The 13,778-nt window shown below is 59.4% G+C and overlaps 1 protein-coding gene across 3 annotated transcripts in view; it reads right to left on the minus strand.

The window, feature by feature from the left end:
• Positions 1 to 13,778, minus strand: part of PRDM16 (PR/SET domain 16) — a 309,180-nt gene that overhangs the window by 37,904 nt on the left and 257,498 nt on the right. For all 3 annotated transcript variants that reach the window (XM_064494153.1, XM_031463865.2, XM_064494154.1), the window contains exon 4: positions 6,560 to 6,694. In XM_064494153.1, the coding sequence (XP_064350223.1) occupies positions 6,560 to 6,694 (135 nt within the window). The remainder of the gene's footprint in view (positions 1 to 6,559; positions 6,695 to 13,778) is intronic.

A 13,778-nucleotide genomic window follows, 5' to 3' on the forward strand; every position in this document is an offset into this window, starting at 1 on the left:
ACGAGAAAGCGACCAGGCGAACTGGACAGCGCTCTCCACCCCCACCCCCCGCCCCTGCCTTCTGACCAATTTGAGAAACTTTAAAGGCGCATCTGAGTAAACCAGGTGGACTCGCTTTCATAGCGCTTATCTTAAAAAAAAAAACAACCCTCTCCATCCAGAATCTCAGAATTTTCTTGTGCTTTTGTGATTCTGTGAAGGCTTTCGGTGCGGTGTACCGGGGCTTTTCAAGAAAGAGAAGCCCACCGCGAGGGGAACTTGAATCGCTCTAAGATCTTGCTGAAAAGCAAATCTGCCCAGTGGCCAGCCTGCCCGTCTCCTGTCCTTCTGAGAGAGGGGGCTGGCCTGACGGTTATCCTTGGGCATTTTGGGGGGATCCCTGAAGTGGCTGGGTGACCTTGGAAGTGTCACGGTGTTTCTTCCCCACTTGCTGTCCCCAGATGTGGGCCATCTCTCCCTGGGAGGTTGGGGACCCGGGAGCCCTGAGGCTGGCTGCGGAGCTGAGCCTCCAGTGTTTAGAAAACAGCCTCGCGATGCTCTGAGATGGAGCAGGAAAGCAGAAGTTTGGAGCTGCCGAGGGCTCGGGCAGGACTTTGTTTCCCTCCGCCCTCGTCCCTGCCTTTACCGCGGGAGCCCTCCTCCGGTGCCAGGCCGCGTTTTCAGAGCTGAGCAGGGGCATGGGGGCAGCCGTCCAGTTCGGGTTCGGCACCACCTGCAGCTCCAGGGACAGGCAGACAATTCCTTCCTCTGGCCGAGCGAGGGGAGGCAGCTTGACATCCCTGGGACTGCCCGGGCTTCTCTCTCCCCACGTGTGGCAGAAGCCATCTGTGCCTAAATCTTTACTCTTTCTGCTCCGTGATCTGTCACCATCTCAGCAGCTCAATATAAGGAAATCTATTTACCTATTTTTCTCTTAGTTGTTCAGTACCTGGCTATTGCAGATATATTTATTATCTGTAAGTTATATTTACAGATGTACAAACACATAGTGTACAGTTTATACCTAGATTTAAAAAACATATATATATAAATTATGGGTCACAGTTAAATTGTCTACCTCATTCTTAAATGCCGCCTTCTAATAAAGTATTCCACTTAATTAAGAAGAAAAAAATATGAATTCTGCTGAGTGCTGATGGCCGGAATTGTGAGGGCACAGTCAAATTTACATCTTGTTCTTTGCCCAGAAGAGGGTCCGTTGGCTCCAAACAGTGAAATGCAACAATTTCTGGCTCCAGACGCATTTGCTGTGTTTTTCAAAGCCCTTTTGTAAATTGGTTAAGGAGCACTGAAATGAATTCCCCGTCCTTCTCATTTTCAAAGGGAAAATTACACCTAATTGACGGGAAGCTACCATTTCAACCGGGTAATCCATTGATGATTTATGATTTAAAAATTTGTGGAGGGTGAAAGCAGAGGAACAAGGGGCTGTCCGGCCTCAGGACAGAGCAGAGGGGTGGACGTCAGATGTCAGTCGTTGAAAATCCCAGCCCTGGCAGATCGCACGCCCTGACACAGGGGTGGGGGGTGTCCACCTTGGGGCAGAGGAAACGAAAGCAAAAGAAAACGCTGTGAGCTTTGGCCCGGGGACACCGGGTTCTCCTCAGAAACAGCGCTGGCGTGCGCTCGCCAGGGCACTGCCTGCCTGCCTATCAGCCAGCACATCTGCTAATGAAGCGCTCTGTTTCCCGCACTCTGCGGAGGGATTAGACTTTGCTTCCACTTTCGGGAGACCCGGCCCCTCTGCTCAGGCTGAGCCCCTCACTTGCCGCGGAATGTGCTGGACGTGGTGGATTTTCCCGGTGCCTGGCCAGCCCGGGGGGTGGGGGTGCAGCGTGGGCCTCGCCGGCCTTGCAGCCTGTCTGAGTGGCCGGGGAGGTCCGAGCCCCCAAGGCATGCCCCTGACATGTGTGTGTGACCCCGGCACCCGGTCACACCGTCGTCAGTCCCTCTGGCCACCTGACATCCCGCCACCAACATCCTAGCTCCACTGAGGGGATGTGCGAACGGGAGGAGCCGGGCCGTGCACGGGCCCTCCCTGCCTTTGCTTCCTCCGGTGGGCACTTTGCATCCCAGTTCCGGTTTCCTTTCTTGACATTAAAACAAACCCAAGAACAGACCCCATCTGTGTCTTCTGAAACATCGCAAAGCAACTTGCTTGCTCATAATTGTGGTAGGAAGAACCACCCGGGATTGTCTGAGTATCTTGAATTTTCCAAAACAAGAAGTGGGACTAGAGGATGGTGGGGGCGGGGAGGGGGCTCTCCTCCTAGAGCGAACCCAGGCTCCGCGGGCTCTGCCTTGGCTTCAGGCTAAGCTGGGAAGGTAAGTCAGCTCACCCAGGCTCTGCTGCTGTGGTCCGAGCTCGCCCCCAAGCCCCCCACAGTTGTCTGCTGCGGGCGTTGTTCCCAGCAGCCGGGCGCCCTGAAGCTGGTGCTGCCTGAGGACCCTCTGTGGGCTGTGCGCAGTAGCAGACCGCCGGTCACCCTTTAGGTGACAGGCCGCGTGCAGGAGACAGTTCCTGGCCCCCGTGGCCTTCGCTGCCCGGGGCTCCCCCAGCCAGAGTTGCACACGGGAGGTTGAAGCTGGTGCCCAAGGATCAAGGCAGGGTGCCTGGCCGGTCATCTCTCCCCACGGTCCCCTGGGACAGGGACTGCTCAGAGCCACAGGGCTCCTGGTGGGGTATGTCCAGAGGGGCAGAGATGAGGACCTGGAGGCGAGGCTGTGAGCACTGCCCTGCAGCCCTGCGGCCGTGGGGGGACACAGAGCATGAAGACAGCCCAGTTCACACAGACTCCTGGCAGGGAGGGGTGTCGGGGCCTCCCTGACTGCGTCTCCTGTGGCCTGGGGGCGGCACCTTGGAGGACATCTCTGGGGAACCTTCTGGATACTTGCTGAGTTCTTTCCAGGTTCCCTTTTCTCATGTCCACCTTCTCCCGCCTGGAGACACTGCGTCGGATCACACGAGCCTTCATCTGCACTGAGGCTGGGGTCCAAGGGCGCACCGGCCGGGTGAGGCTGGGTTGGGGGCACATGGTCACTGGTTTCTTTCTTTCTTTCTTTTTATTTTGGAGAAGGCGCTGGGGAGTGAAGCCCCATGGTCTGAGTAGGCTCTAGGGAGAACGAGGCCCGGCCAGAGAGAAGCAGCTGGACCCAGAGTCTGGGCTCCTTGAGGCCCCACGACGCAGCCAGAGAGCCGCCCGCTGCTCAGAACCACACGGGGCATGAGGCTGTGCCTGCTCCCACAGCCCAGCCACCAGCAAAGGTCCTGATGGGCTGAGGGGACCAGACTCCCCCGACCTCAACCTGCCACCCTGTGGTGGTCTCTCCGGAGGACCTGGGGCCATCCAGGAGGCCAGGGCCCCTGTCGGCCTGCCCAGAGCTGCCTCATCCCCTCTGGGAGCTGTGGCTTCTGGAACATTCCCATTATGAGACTGTCTGGCCCCGTCTCCTTTGTCCTCTGGAAACTGGGGCTCAGGTTGTGCGTCATGAACCTCAAGTTAGTGCTTTTCTGATTAAAGTGACATCCCTGCCAAATACCACCTGCTGAACCCTGGTTGCTGCATCGCAGATCTTCAGCTCGGGTTCCTTCCCTCCCGTGTGTGCTGTGCCGGGAGGTGGGGGGTGTGTGTGCGTGTGTGCGCGTGTGTGCGTGCGTGGTGGGGAGGATTCCCTAAGAGCCAGGAAATCCTGGTAGAAACTCTTGGGATTATGGAAATCTGAGAAACCCCATTAATATCATGTAATGTTTCCTTCTCAAAGAGAAGCCTGTCTTCAAAAATCTTTGTTTTATTATTAATATTTCAGGGAAGGCTTTATTCCAGCTCCAGGCAGGGTCAAGTCGGTTGCTTTGCAGCAAGCTAAAGGCTTTCTGCTGGGGCCGCGTGGCCATCCGAGAGAGGGAGTCAGGTTTTGAGAGGCTATCTAAAATTTGGTGGTTCTAAATCTATTCTATCCCTTTCAAAAAGGCGTTTCTGAAATTCACGTCATCCAAACCAAAAAATATTGAAAATCTCCATGTCTCTAAGAGCAGTTTTCCTCTTATTATGAGAGTTTAAAATTGTCTGTATTCTTTCGCCAAGGAAAATACGTCCCACAAGCTGCCCATTTTCCTCTGAGATCTGAAATGCAGGCACCTCCTCACGCCTCCTGACCCCTGCCTTCCTGGGTGCTTGGGGGCCCCTGCAACGCAGCGGAGTTTGGAGACGGGGAGCTGGCGGGAACCTCAGTTGCCCGGTAACAGCAGGAATCACCCGCCGAGGTCCCACGAGGGGGCATGGGCCGGCCACTCCTCTCTCCCTCGAGGATGGAGGGTCTGAAGTGCCCCGGGGGAGGAGTCTCGCTGCTGTGGGCTATTTCATTGCTGCTTTTGCTTAAATTTGCACCCAAGTCCTCTCTGAGTTTGTGAACTAAAATGGGGACAATGAACCCCCCATTTTTAGGCTGGGTTGGAGAGGAAGTGAGGTGAGGATGAAATCTTGATCCCCCGTGGGCTTACATACTAGAACCAGGTCTGTTTCTGACTGTGGGGTGGAGCCTTGGAAGGGGTGAGCACTGGGGGATAAAAGCGGGGTCCAATGAACGGGAACCCCTGAGCTAAGGATTGTTATTCCATCCCGGAAGAAAGTCTTTCCATCTGTGGGTCCTGACCATGGGACGAGTTTGCTGCGAAGCCATTCATTCCATTTGGACCCTGCGTGGGGCTGGCATAAAAGCTAACCTAAGGGGGAGGGTGTAGCTCGAGTGGCGGGGCGCGTGCTTAACCTGCATGAGGTCCCGGGCTCAACCCCCAGTACCTCCTCTGAGAGTAAGTAAGTAAATAAACCAGATTACCTTCCCCCACCAAAAAAAAAAAAGCTAACCTGAAATATTAATAATAAGACGAGGATGTTTGAAGACCAGTCTCTGAGAAGATGATGTATCTGTTCGCTTTTTCAATAGCTTGCCATGTAAAGAGACCTTCACTGCTTATGTTTGGTTCGAATACTCTAACAAATGTTTATTTTTTAAATAAAAAAATCTAGATCCTTCATTATTTCATTCTGGCGTGGTCCTGGTTCCAGCCTCGTGGTGTTTTTGTCACTGCCCCTGGGCTTCCGAACACATGACCAAGGATGCCTGCTCTCCACAAAGAAAGGGCAGTGGAAGGACCATCTTTTCATGTGCCTGAAACCTAATTCTCCTTCACTTCCATCTCGAAGAAAGAAAAGGGTTTTTTGAAAAGTCCTGTTCTAATTTTTATGATTATCTTTTGCTTTATTTCTGCAATTTTATATATATATATATATATATATATATATATATATATATATTTGCAATTTAAAAAAGTCCTTATTTTCAAAATGTTGCGTTCCAAGTAAAAGCTATAGACGTCTTGCTGGCAGCGGTGGATTCGAGGTTCACTAGACTGTGTCCGGGGCGGGTGGGGGTGCTGGGTCCCGGCTGAGCCCCTCAGCTGAGCAGGTGCGGGGACCCCGCTGCTCTCGCGGGTCCTGGGGCCTCTGGGGTGTGCCCGCTCTTCAAGCAAAACCATTTCTCTAAAGTTAAGAGCCTCAAACGGCTTTTAGAGGTTTGCCCAGATGACACGAGGCTGCACCTTTTGATGTGTGGTCTCCACAAACGTTTCTTAAAGCTGTGGAACCCTTTTTGCAGATGAAATCTTGTGAGTAACCCGAAGATAGAGACGGAAGCAGGCGGCTTTGATGGAAGGGGCTGGCTCCAAGCATCTCTGCTTCTCTGGGGACACAGTGAAGGCGTGACCCGGGGGCCTGGCTCTGAGCAGAGCATCTGGATGCCACTTGCAAACTTGTAATTAAAGACACGGCACTCCCTTCGTGGTGGAAAGAACTCCCAGTGGCATCTTGTATCCTGGTCAGCTCCTGAGACTGGACGCCTGCAACCCTGGGCCGACACGGACGCAGCAGAGCAAACGAGGGTCCAGTGTGCTGAGCGGGATCTTCAGCCTCCAGGGGGCTGACAGCAGAACAAAGTGTCCCTTGGCCCAGGTGGGGCCTGAGCTGGAGTCAGGACCACCCAGCTCAGGTCCTGGCTCCCACAGGACCAGGATTCTGTGCCAGATCGAGTCCAGTCCTTCTGCTGGCTGGCTGGGCTGCTGCAGTGGTCCCCAGGGCTCGGGGCAGCGGGGCCTCACCCTGACCTTCCAGACGGCCAGCGTGGCCCCTCCCGCGCAGCTTGGTGAAACAGCGGTGCAGACACGCTTTTCAAGCAGACGCGTCTGGTTCTCCACTCCTCCCGGGCTGGCGGGAACGGGGCCCTGCCGTTTCAGAGCCTGCCTGCTCCAGCCGCGTTTCTTCACGTAAACCACCAGCTTTCAGCTCCCGAGCCCCGCCAGCCCCAGGCGAGGCCACCGAACGAAGGCTCCAATGGAGGTTCACGGGGTGTCCCTGAGCCCCCAGAAGCAGCGCTGGCCGAGCACCACACAGCCCCCCGTGGACGGGCTTGGCAGAGGAGCGGCCAAGCTGTCACCTCGTGCCCCTGCTCCCATCCGACCTGGTGCCAAGGCGCCGAGGACGGGGCCGCGTACGAGCCCCGGGCCTACCTGCTCGTTGATCTGACACATGGTGAGGTTCTGGTCGTCGCAGGAGCAGGCCACGCGGATGTACTTGAGCCAGCTGCCGGCCCCGGCCTGGTTAGCTTCCACGCAGAACTTCCCGCTGCCCAGGTCTTCAGAGATCTGCCCGGCAAGAAAGAACACCAAGCAAGGTGAGAGGCATCCTGTGTGCCTCCGCTGCCGCACCCCGCCTCTGCCCAACCAGGGAGCTGGGGCTCGGAGTAGGAGGGCGGGTCGGCACCAGACCTCAGCCAACCCTCCGGGCGTCTGCGAGGCCCTTGGTCCCCCAGCCCCCCGTGCCCAGGAGCCTCCGACGATGCGGAGGCAGGAGGGCGGCCCTGTCTTTTCTCACCGAGCAGATCACTGCCCTGGCCCGGTCATAAAAGTGCCACCAGTGCTGTGAAAACTCTCCAGCGAGCAGCCCCACGTGGGAGGAAGCAGAGGCCACGGTGTCCGAGAGCAGAGCCCTCTGTGGGAGCGGTGGGCGTGGGCTGGAGACTGACGGTCCTGAAGGTGAAGATGTGGCTGGGGTGGGGCGGCCCGTGCATCTGGGGGTGTGTGTGCCTGTGCGTGCGCCTGTGTGCGCCGGCGTGCCTGTGTGTGCTCACAGTGGTGTGCACGTCACCCTGCAAGAGGGAAAGCCACTTTGTTTTCTTCGAAGTGGAAGCTTCCCTTTGCCGCCGGGGGCCTGCAGACGCCTGGCCTCGCAGCCCGACTGCGTCAGGACCTGAGCTGTCACTGCTGCTTTCTGAACGCGCTTCCCACGGGCTGGGAGCGTCTCAGGCGTGCACACCTCTGACTGGATCGTTTACCAGAAGACCTGACTGCTGTCCCCTGCTGACAGAGGGGCTCCCCAAGCCGGCCGGGCCCTGAGGGAGAGGCTGCAGGCAGTGCCTGCTCAGGGTCCAGGATCCAGAGCCGTGGAGGCCAGCAGCGTCTTGGGCCAGCGTGCTGGGCAGCTCAGCCCTGGCGCCAAGTGGGCGGGGGGCTGAGGCCTGGGAGTACGAAGTAGGTGTCCTGATGGGCCCGGGGGTCCAGGTGGGCAGGTGTGCCCAGGTGAGCCATAGTGTCCTGGAGGGCAGGTATGTCTAGGCGTGCAAGTGTGTCCAGCTTGGCAGGTGTATCCCAGTGGGCAGGGGGCCCAGGTGGGAGGGCTGGTGGGAGCAGGGTGTCAGGAGGGACCAGGGAAATCTGGGCAGGGGTTGTGACCTGTCCTACCACGAACAGAGGTGGCTGACTCCGGGTGCCACGGCCCCTGCCCTCTGGAGGATCTCCCAAGTGCTCCTGATGAACAGTAAGGGCCTGGGAAGGGAAGGCGGCTGCCCCATGAGGCTGGGAGAAGCCCACTTCTGGCCAGAGAATCAGGATGCTTTGTGAACAGTCCTGGTGCCTCCCAAACGTCTGGGGACACTTTCTAAATGGCCGAGGGTTCCGCCCGGCCTGCAAGTCAGCAAGGAAATGGAGGTTTGGGGCAGCAGCTGGTTTGTGGTGGGAGACACAGAGTCTGCCTCTCTTCTTTCTGGCATCCACGCCCCGTGGCCACTCTGGGTGGGTGCTCCAGAGCCAGCCTGGACGGGGCTGTGACCAGGAGGCCTCAGTCCTGGGGGTTCTCCACTTTGGGGGACTTTAACCACATGGGCCTAATTCTGGAAGAAAGAAGAGACCAGAGGGCCTGGGACAGACTCCCAGTCCTCAGCTGCCTCAGGTGCCAGAGGGTGAAGGGGACACGGCCCGGTCTTGCCACACCAGGAGGCCACTGTGGGGGGAGCGCAGGCCCCCACGGGAGAGGCCCCTCCAGGCAATAACGTCTCTCATCAGCCCCTCCTCTCACCTCCCACCCCAACTGCAGGAAACCCACAAAAAAGGCCCACCAAGCAAAGCTGCGGTCAGTGGCACCTCTGCTCGGTGAGGCACCCTGCCTCCCTCCATCACAGGGAGGAAGAGGGGCTGCTGGCCAAGGCCAGGGACCCCGACCCCCCACTTGTGGGGGCCCCAGCTCTCTGTGCCCCCCAGCGTCTTTGCAGGTGGTGCGGCTGTGGTGGGGGCTGGCAGTCTCTCTGACTCTGTCGTCTCTGTCTCTGTTTGCACGTGTCTCCCAGCCCCTGGTCCAGTCTGGTCCAGTCTGGGACTAGTGGAGACCGTAAGTGATGCTGTGAGCTGCCACAGTCAGCACGTGGGGGCCCCGCTTCCCCTGTCGCCCCAGGGAGCGTGCTTGGCCCTTAGGTCCTTAAAGGACCCGTCCTGGGGCAGCGGGGGAGGCGCGCCAGGGAAAGTGCAGGAGGCCAGGGGCAGTGATGGCCTGGTGCCTCTCGGTCCTGGAAGATTCCAGGCTCATCCCGCCTGAACCCTCCCCTGATGTCTGCAGGCAAGTCCACACTGCTGTTTGCACACCTACGGGCACACTGGGCCCCCTGCGGCCCCCAGACAGGCCTGGTCGGTGGTCCATCCTGCTGCATGGCTGGGAGTAACTTTGGCATGGACAGACCCTCCCCCCTAAATGTGCCCTCTTGGCCCTCCCGGGACAGGTCTCTGTCCTCCACAGGATGCCCTGCAGGTGTTTGGACACGGCCCACTTTCTTCTCGCCCTGCCCTGGACCGCGGCCAACATCTCCAGGCCTCTCAAGCACGAGTGAACGTGGACACGGCCGGTTGCTCATCCACATGGGACACTGAGCTGGGGCTTCCAGACTGTCCCCATCCCTCTTGGGGTGCAGGGCCTGGGGCTCAGAGGAAACAAGTCCTGCAGGACCCCCTGCCCAGCTCCCGGTGTGCGCCTTCTCCTGGAGAGTGTCCCTCCTCCTCAACCCAGAGGACCCGGCCCCCCGGCCCCTGGCCGTTTGGACCATCACAGGGTAGCTGTTACTTCCTGGTGGCCCCCAAGGGTTGGGGTAATCCCTCCTCCCTCACAGGCCCCCTGACCTGCTTTCTGGGGAGATGCAGGAGCCTCCATGACCTCCTTCCTTCCACAGGGACTAAAACTCTGCCTCTGAGAGGGATTAAGCGAACTTCCTCCCTCCAAGGACGGCCCAAGGGGCCCCGGCCTTGGGGCCCTGGACCAGTGAAGAAGGGCCAGGTGGGCAGCGGGGACCTCACCCCGGTGCCAGGACCACGTCTCTCTCTTGTCTCCACGTGGAGAGCCCAGCCCTGTGGGGCGCCCCTGGGTGCATCTGGATGACGGAGCAGGAGGTGCAGGAGCCCAGAGGGAGCCCTGGAAGCTGCCGCCCTTCTGCTTCAGGCCAGGGAGGCGCTCCCAGGAGCGGCCTGAGCCCATGCCTCGGTGGGCAGGGTGCCGCAGGCCTGGCTTCTTGTCTGGGGCGGGGGTGGGCTGTGCCGTTTCTGACCCCAGAAGGGGAGACACGGGCTACAGCATTGGTCTCCGCCTGGTGCTCTTTCTAGGATCTCCGTGGTGGCCACGCTGGGGCCTCTGGGGTGCTCACACCGGGAGCCACGTGGGCTCAGGTCTCTCTCTGCTCCAGCCCTGCCTCTTACACATCACTGCAGGCCTCCAGGCAGGGGCTGTTCTTGCTCATGTTATAGGACAGGAGACGGAGGAGCAGGGCCGCTCCGAGCCCAGGCACCCCGCACGCAGTCTGGAGCCAGGTCAAGGACCTGCTCCGAGAACCGCAGAGTCGGCGTGCTCCGGAATCCAGAACGTGGGCCCGGGCAGCCCCAGGCCCCTCTCCTGCCTCTTTTGGGATGAGGCTCTCCAGGGCCCATGAGGACAGGTCAGGACCCTGCCCGGGTGCAGGATGGATGAATGCATGAGCCCAGGAGGGATGGCGAGGGAAGGAGCTGGCCCTGCTCCCTGCGTCTCCTAGGGCGGCTGTAGCAGGTAGTGGCCTGGAGGCTGCTGTGGCCTCGGGGCTGGGCCTCTCTGCAGATTTGAAGTCCACCTCCCTCAGCCCTCCACCTGATCACACGCCAAAGCCTGGCTCGGAGCTGTCTGGGGCTGAGCCTCGGGGGTCCCAGAGCCTTCAAAGGAAGCTGCCCTCCTGCCCCCTCTCCCCATGTGGCCGCCCAGGCCCCCCCACCCCACCCCAGCTCATAAGTCACCCCCACCAGCAGTGCCGAGGGATGGAAGAATTCTCTTAGCCTCGACAATTTCTTCTGCACATCATTTGAAGTTTGCGGGCTCCCGGCCGGGCTGTCCTCTCGCGTTTAGTGGGCCCGGCCCGGCCCGCCCCGGCCCGTCCGGGGTGCGCGCACGGCCAGCAATGGCGGCGCCCCTGTCGCTAGTGGGTTCCGAGCCCGCAGGAAGGAGCCGGCCCGGGATCTGCCCCGCTGGCCCTGCGTCCTGTGGCTGCGACTTGGCTCTGTGGAAGCCGGGGATGGGGGAGGGGCTCGTCCTTCCCACCCTGACCCCTTGTTTAATCACCCATGAGCTGTTCAGAGCCGCCAGCCAGCCACCAAGCTGTGCGGGGCTCTCCTGCCCGCCGGCACCCGCACGCACGCACACGTCATGGTTACGATTTACGCGTCCACGAGTAGCTGGAACAGAAAGCCCATTCTTGTGATGGAAGGAGGTGGGGGAAAGGCATTCTGGAAACACCTCTGCCGGGTGCGGCCCCGGAGCCTGGGTGAGCTCGTAAATCCTCCGTCCTGACTCTCATTACGGGGCTCGGTGCTGAGATGACCGAGCACTAACGAGAAATGTGGCCGGCGGGACGGGGTCGCACGGCTGCCCAGCAGACAGGAGGTCTGGCAGACGGGTTACGGGTTACCGGCCTGGGGCCCTACTGCTCGGGCTGAGAGGAAGGTGGGGGAGGGGAGGGGAGGAGGGGAGGGAGGGAGGGAGCTCCTTCGAGGAAGAGCAGGTAACTCATGGAAGCTGTTCCTCCAAGATGGAGGCCAGCGGTCTCTGAAGCTTGCGAGGGCAGAGAGGACCGAGAGAACCAGTATCTCCTGGGGCTTGTGCCTGGGAGGAGCTGCTTGGGGCTCCTGGACAGCCCTGTTGACCATGGCCTCCTGGGGACATTTCCAGGGCAGTTGTGTGTGTATCGTGGGGGACAAAGACCAGGGTCCCTCCGTCTCAGAGACCCAAGAACACGGCCCAGGATGGGGATTCTTCAAAGGAAGCGGGTGCCTGACAGTGGAGACTGACGGCATCCCTGCCCGGGGCTGCGCCTGGGGGATTGTCTCCTGTGAGCGACGGGTGGAGCCTCTCGGCTTAGAGCCAGACCCAGAAACCACACTCTGTGAGTTTTGGGGCCACAGAAGCCTTCAAAGCTCAGACCAGAAATTACTCACACATCCAAGTGCTGTGCAACCCCCCCCCCCGGTTCTCAGACCCCCTCTCCCGATTGCTCAGACACCCAGGTGCCACGGCGCCTCCGGGGTTCACAGACCATGTCCCACAAAACACCCAGATGCTCAGTGCTGCTCTGGCCCTGGGGGCCCAGCCTGGGGCCCAGGAGGCAGAGCTCTGCTCTCTGCAGCTGGGCTCTCCTCATAGCTCCCCACCTCTTCTTTGGTCCCTCCTCCCCTTCCATCCAACTCTTATTTCATGTCTCCCTTTTTCTCCTTTTCCTCCTCAGGCCGGGGCTGCATACGGGGTAACTCTCCCAGCAGTGTCCGTGCAGAAAACCAGAGGGCAAGACGGTGGCCAAGCAGAGGGGACGTGTCAGTCTACACGGCGCGTTGCCCAGGCCTGGAGTGGAGCTGGCTCGCCCGATCTCGCCAGCGACGCACAGGGGACAAGAACAGAAGCTGTGGGAGCACGGCCACGCGGGCTGCGCTGAGGGTCACTGGCCCTTGGCGTGGCCTGCGCACTGCCCGGCTCCAGACCGGGGGCAGGTGCTGGGGTTCAGCTTTCTCCCGCGTCTCGCCCATCACAGCAAGTGTGCAGGTTGTCTCATTGGTGGTGGGTGGTAGCCCTGGCCCACCAGGAGTAAACGGGCAGCTGTACCCCAGAAACGGGCACATTGTGACCGACGGTACTTCAGTTAAAAAAAAGAAGGGAAAGAAAGAATCAGGCAAACTGGTGACTGAAACTAGTGCCCTCAGGCCTGCAGGGAAGTAAGTGAGGGACTCGCTCAGACACAGAAGCCCCTTGGGGTGACCAACGAAGGGGCCCTTGAAACCTCAGGACCAGCAGGGAGGACGTGCCTGCAGGTGCCTGCAGGGTGGGCGAGGAGTCTCGCAAAGGGGTCAGCTCCTTGTCACTGCGGGGACTCAAGGAGGCCTCGGTGGCCAGCCCTCTAGGCTGCTCCAAAGGGAGGCTTGACTCTCTCACCGCAGGAACCTTTCCAGCCTTGACATTACAAATTTTCAACGTGACAACATGGGGGTTGTCTGGGCTCCTGCATCAGTTTCCCCTTGAGGTGGGAAGCCCCATGAAAAGACTGGCAGGACCCCCAGGCGGGGACACTACTTTCCTGCCAGCGCCATCCGGTTCCCTGGCCCGGTGGCATTATCTTGCTTTTTGTAAAATGGCTTGTTTCTAGGAAAGTGGAATTACCCCTAAGATTCTATAGGTTCCCAAAGCTCACTCCTGATTGGTCCATTTCTAACACCTCATTTACACAAAGCTCACTCCTGATTGGTCAATTTCTAACACCGACTCTGCATATGATGTTGCAAAATGTTGCAAAATCTTGACTGGTAGCTTATAAAAGCCTATGTAAACCTACAGACAGGGTCCAGAGCCTGGAGAGTTAAGCCTCTGGGCCCGCTGGTGTAATAAACCTGAGTTCTCCAATCCGATTGCTCCTTGGTTCTCGCCTGGATCCAGGTTGCTGTCACACTGAGCTGTAGCACTGAGCTGTAACACACTTTGCTGCAAGACCCTGTGGACCTAGAAAGCCTCTTTCCTGCCTCCCGGCCGCTTGGAGGCCAGTGGCCCCAGGCAGGTACGGTGCACTCTAAGGAACACTTGGTTTGCCCTCGGTAGCTCCTTGGAGAGGTCCAGAATGGAGCCCCATGCCCACAGCTCCGCTGGGCTCCGAGAGTGCCCAGGGTGCATGCGCTGTGGGGACGTGTCTGTGGCCACTGATGGCTGCAGGCATCTGCTGCTTCCCTGGCCATCTGCACCTGCTCACCTGCTCTCAGACATGCGCCGGCTCGGGTGTGGGTGGGCAGCACAGGGCGACGGGGGAGCTGGTCAGAAGCAGGGACCCTTTCTGGGTCTTCCAGGTGGGTAAGAGGCTCCCGGCTGGTTGGAACTCTTCAGTGAGCTGCCCGGGCCCCCCGAGGGACAAGCCAGCCCTGG

Source organism: Camelus dromedarius, chromosome 14 (genome assembly GCF_036321535.1).
Source record: "Camelus dromedarius isolate mCamDro1 chromosome 14, mCamDro1.pat, whole genome shotgun sequence".
In the NCBI taxonomy this organism is placed as follows: domain Eukaryota; kingdom Metazoa; phylum Chordata; class Mammalia; order Artiodactyla; family Camelidae; genus Camelus; species Camelus dromedarius.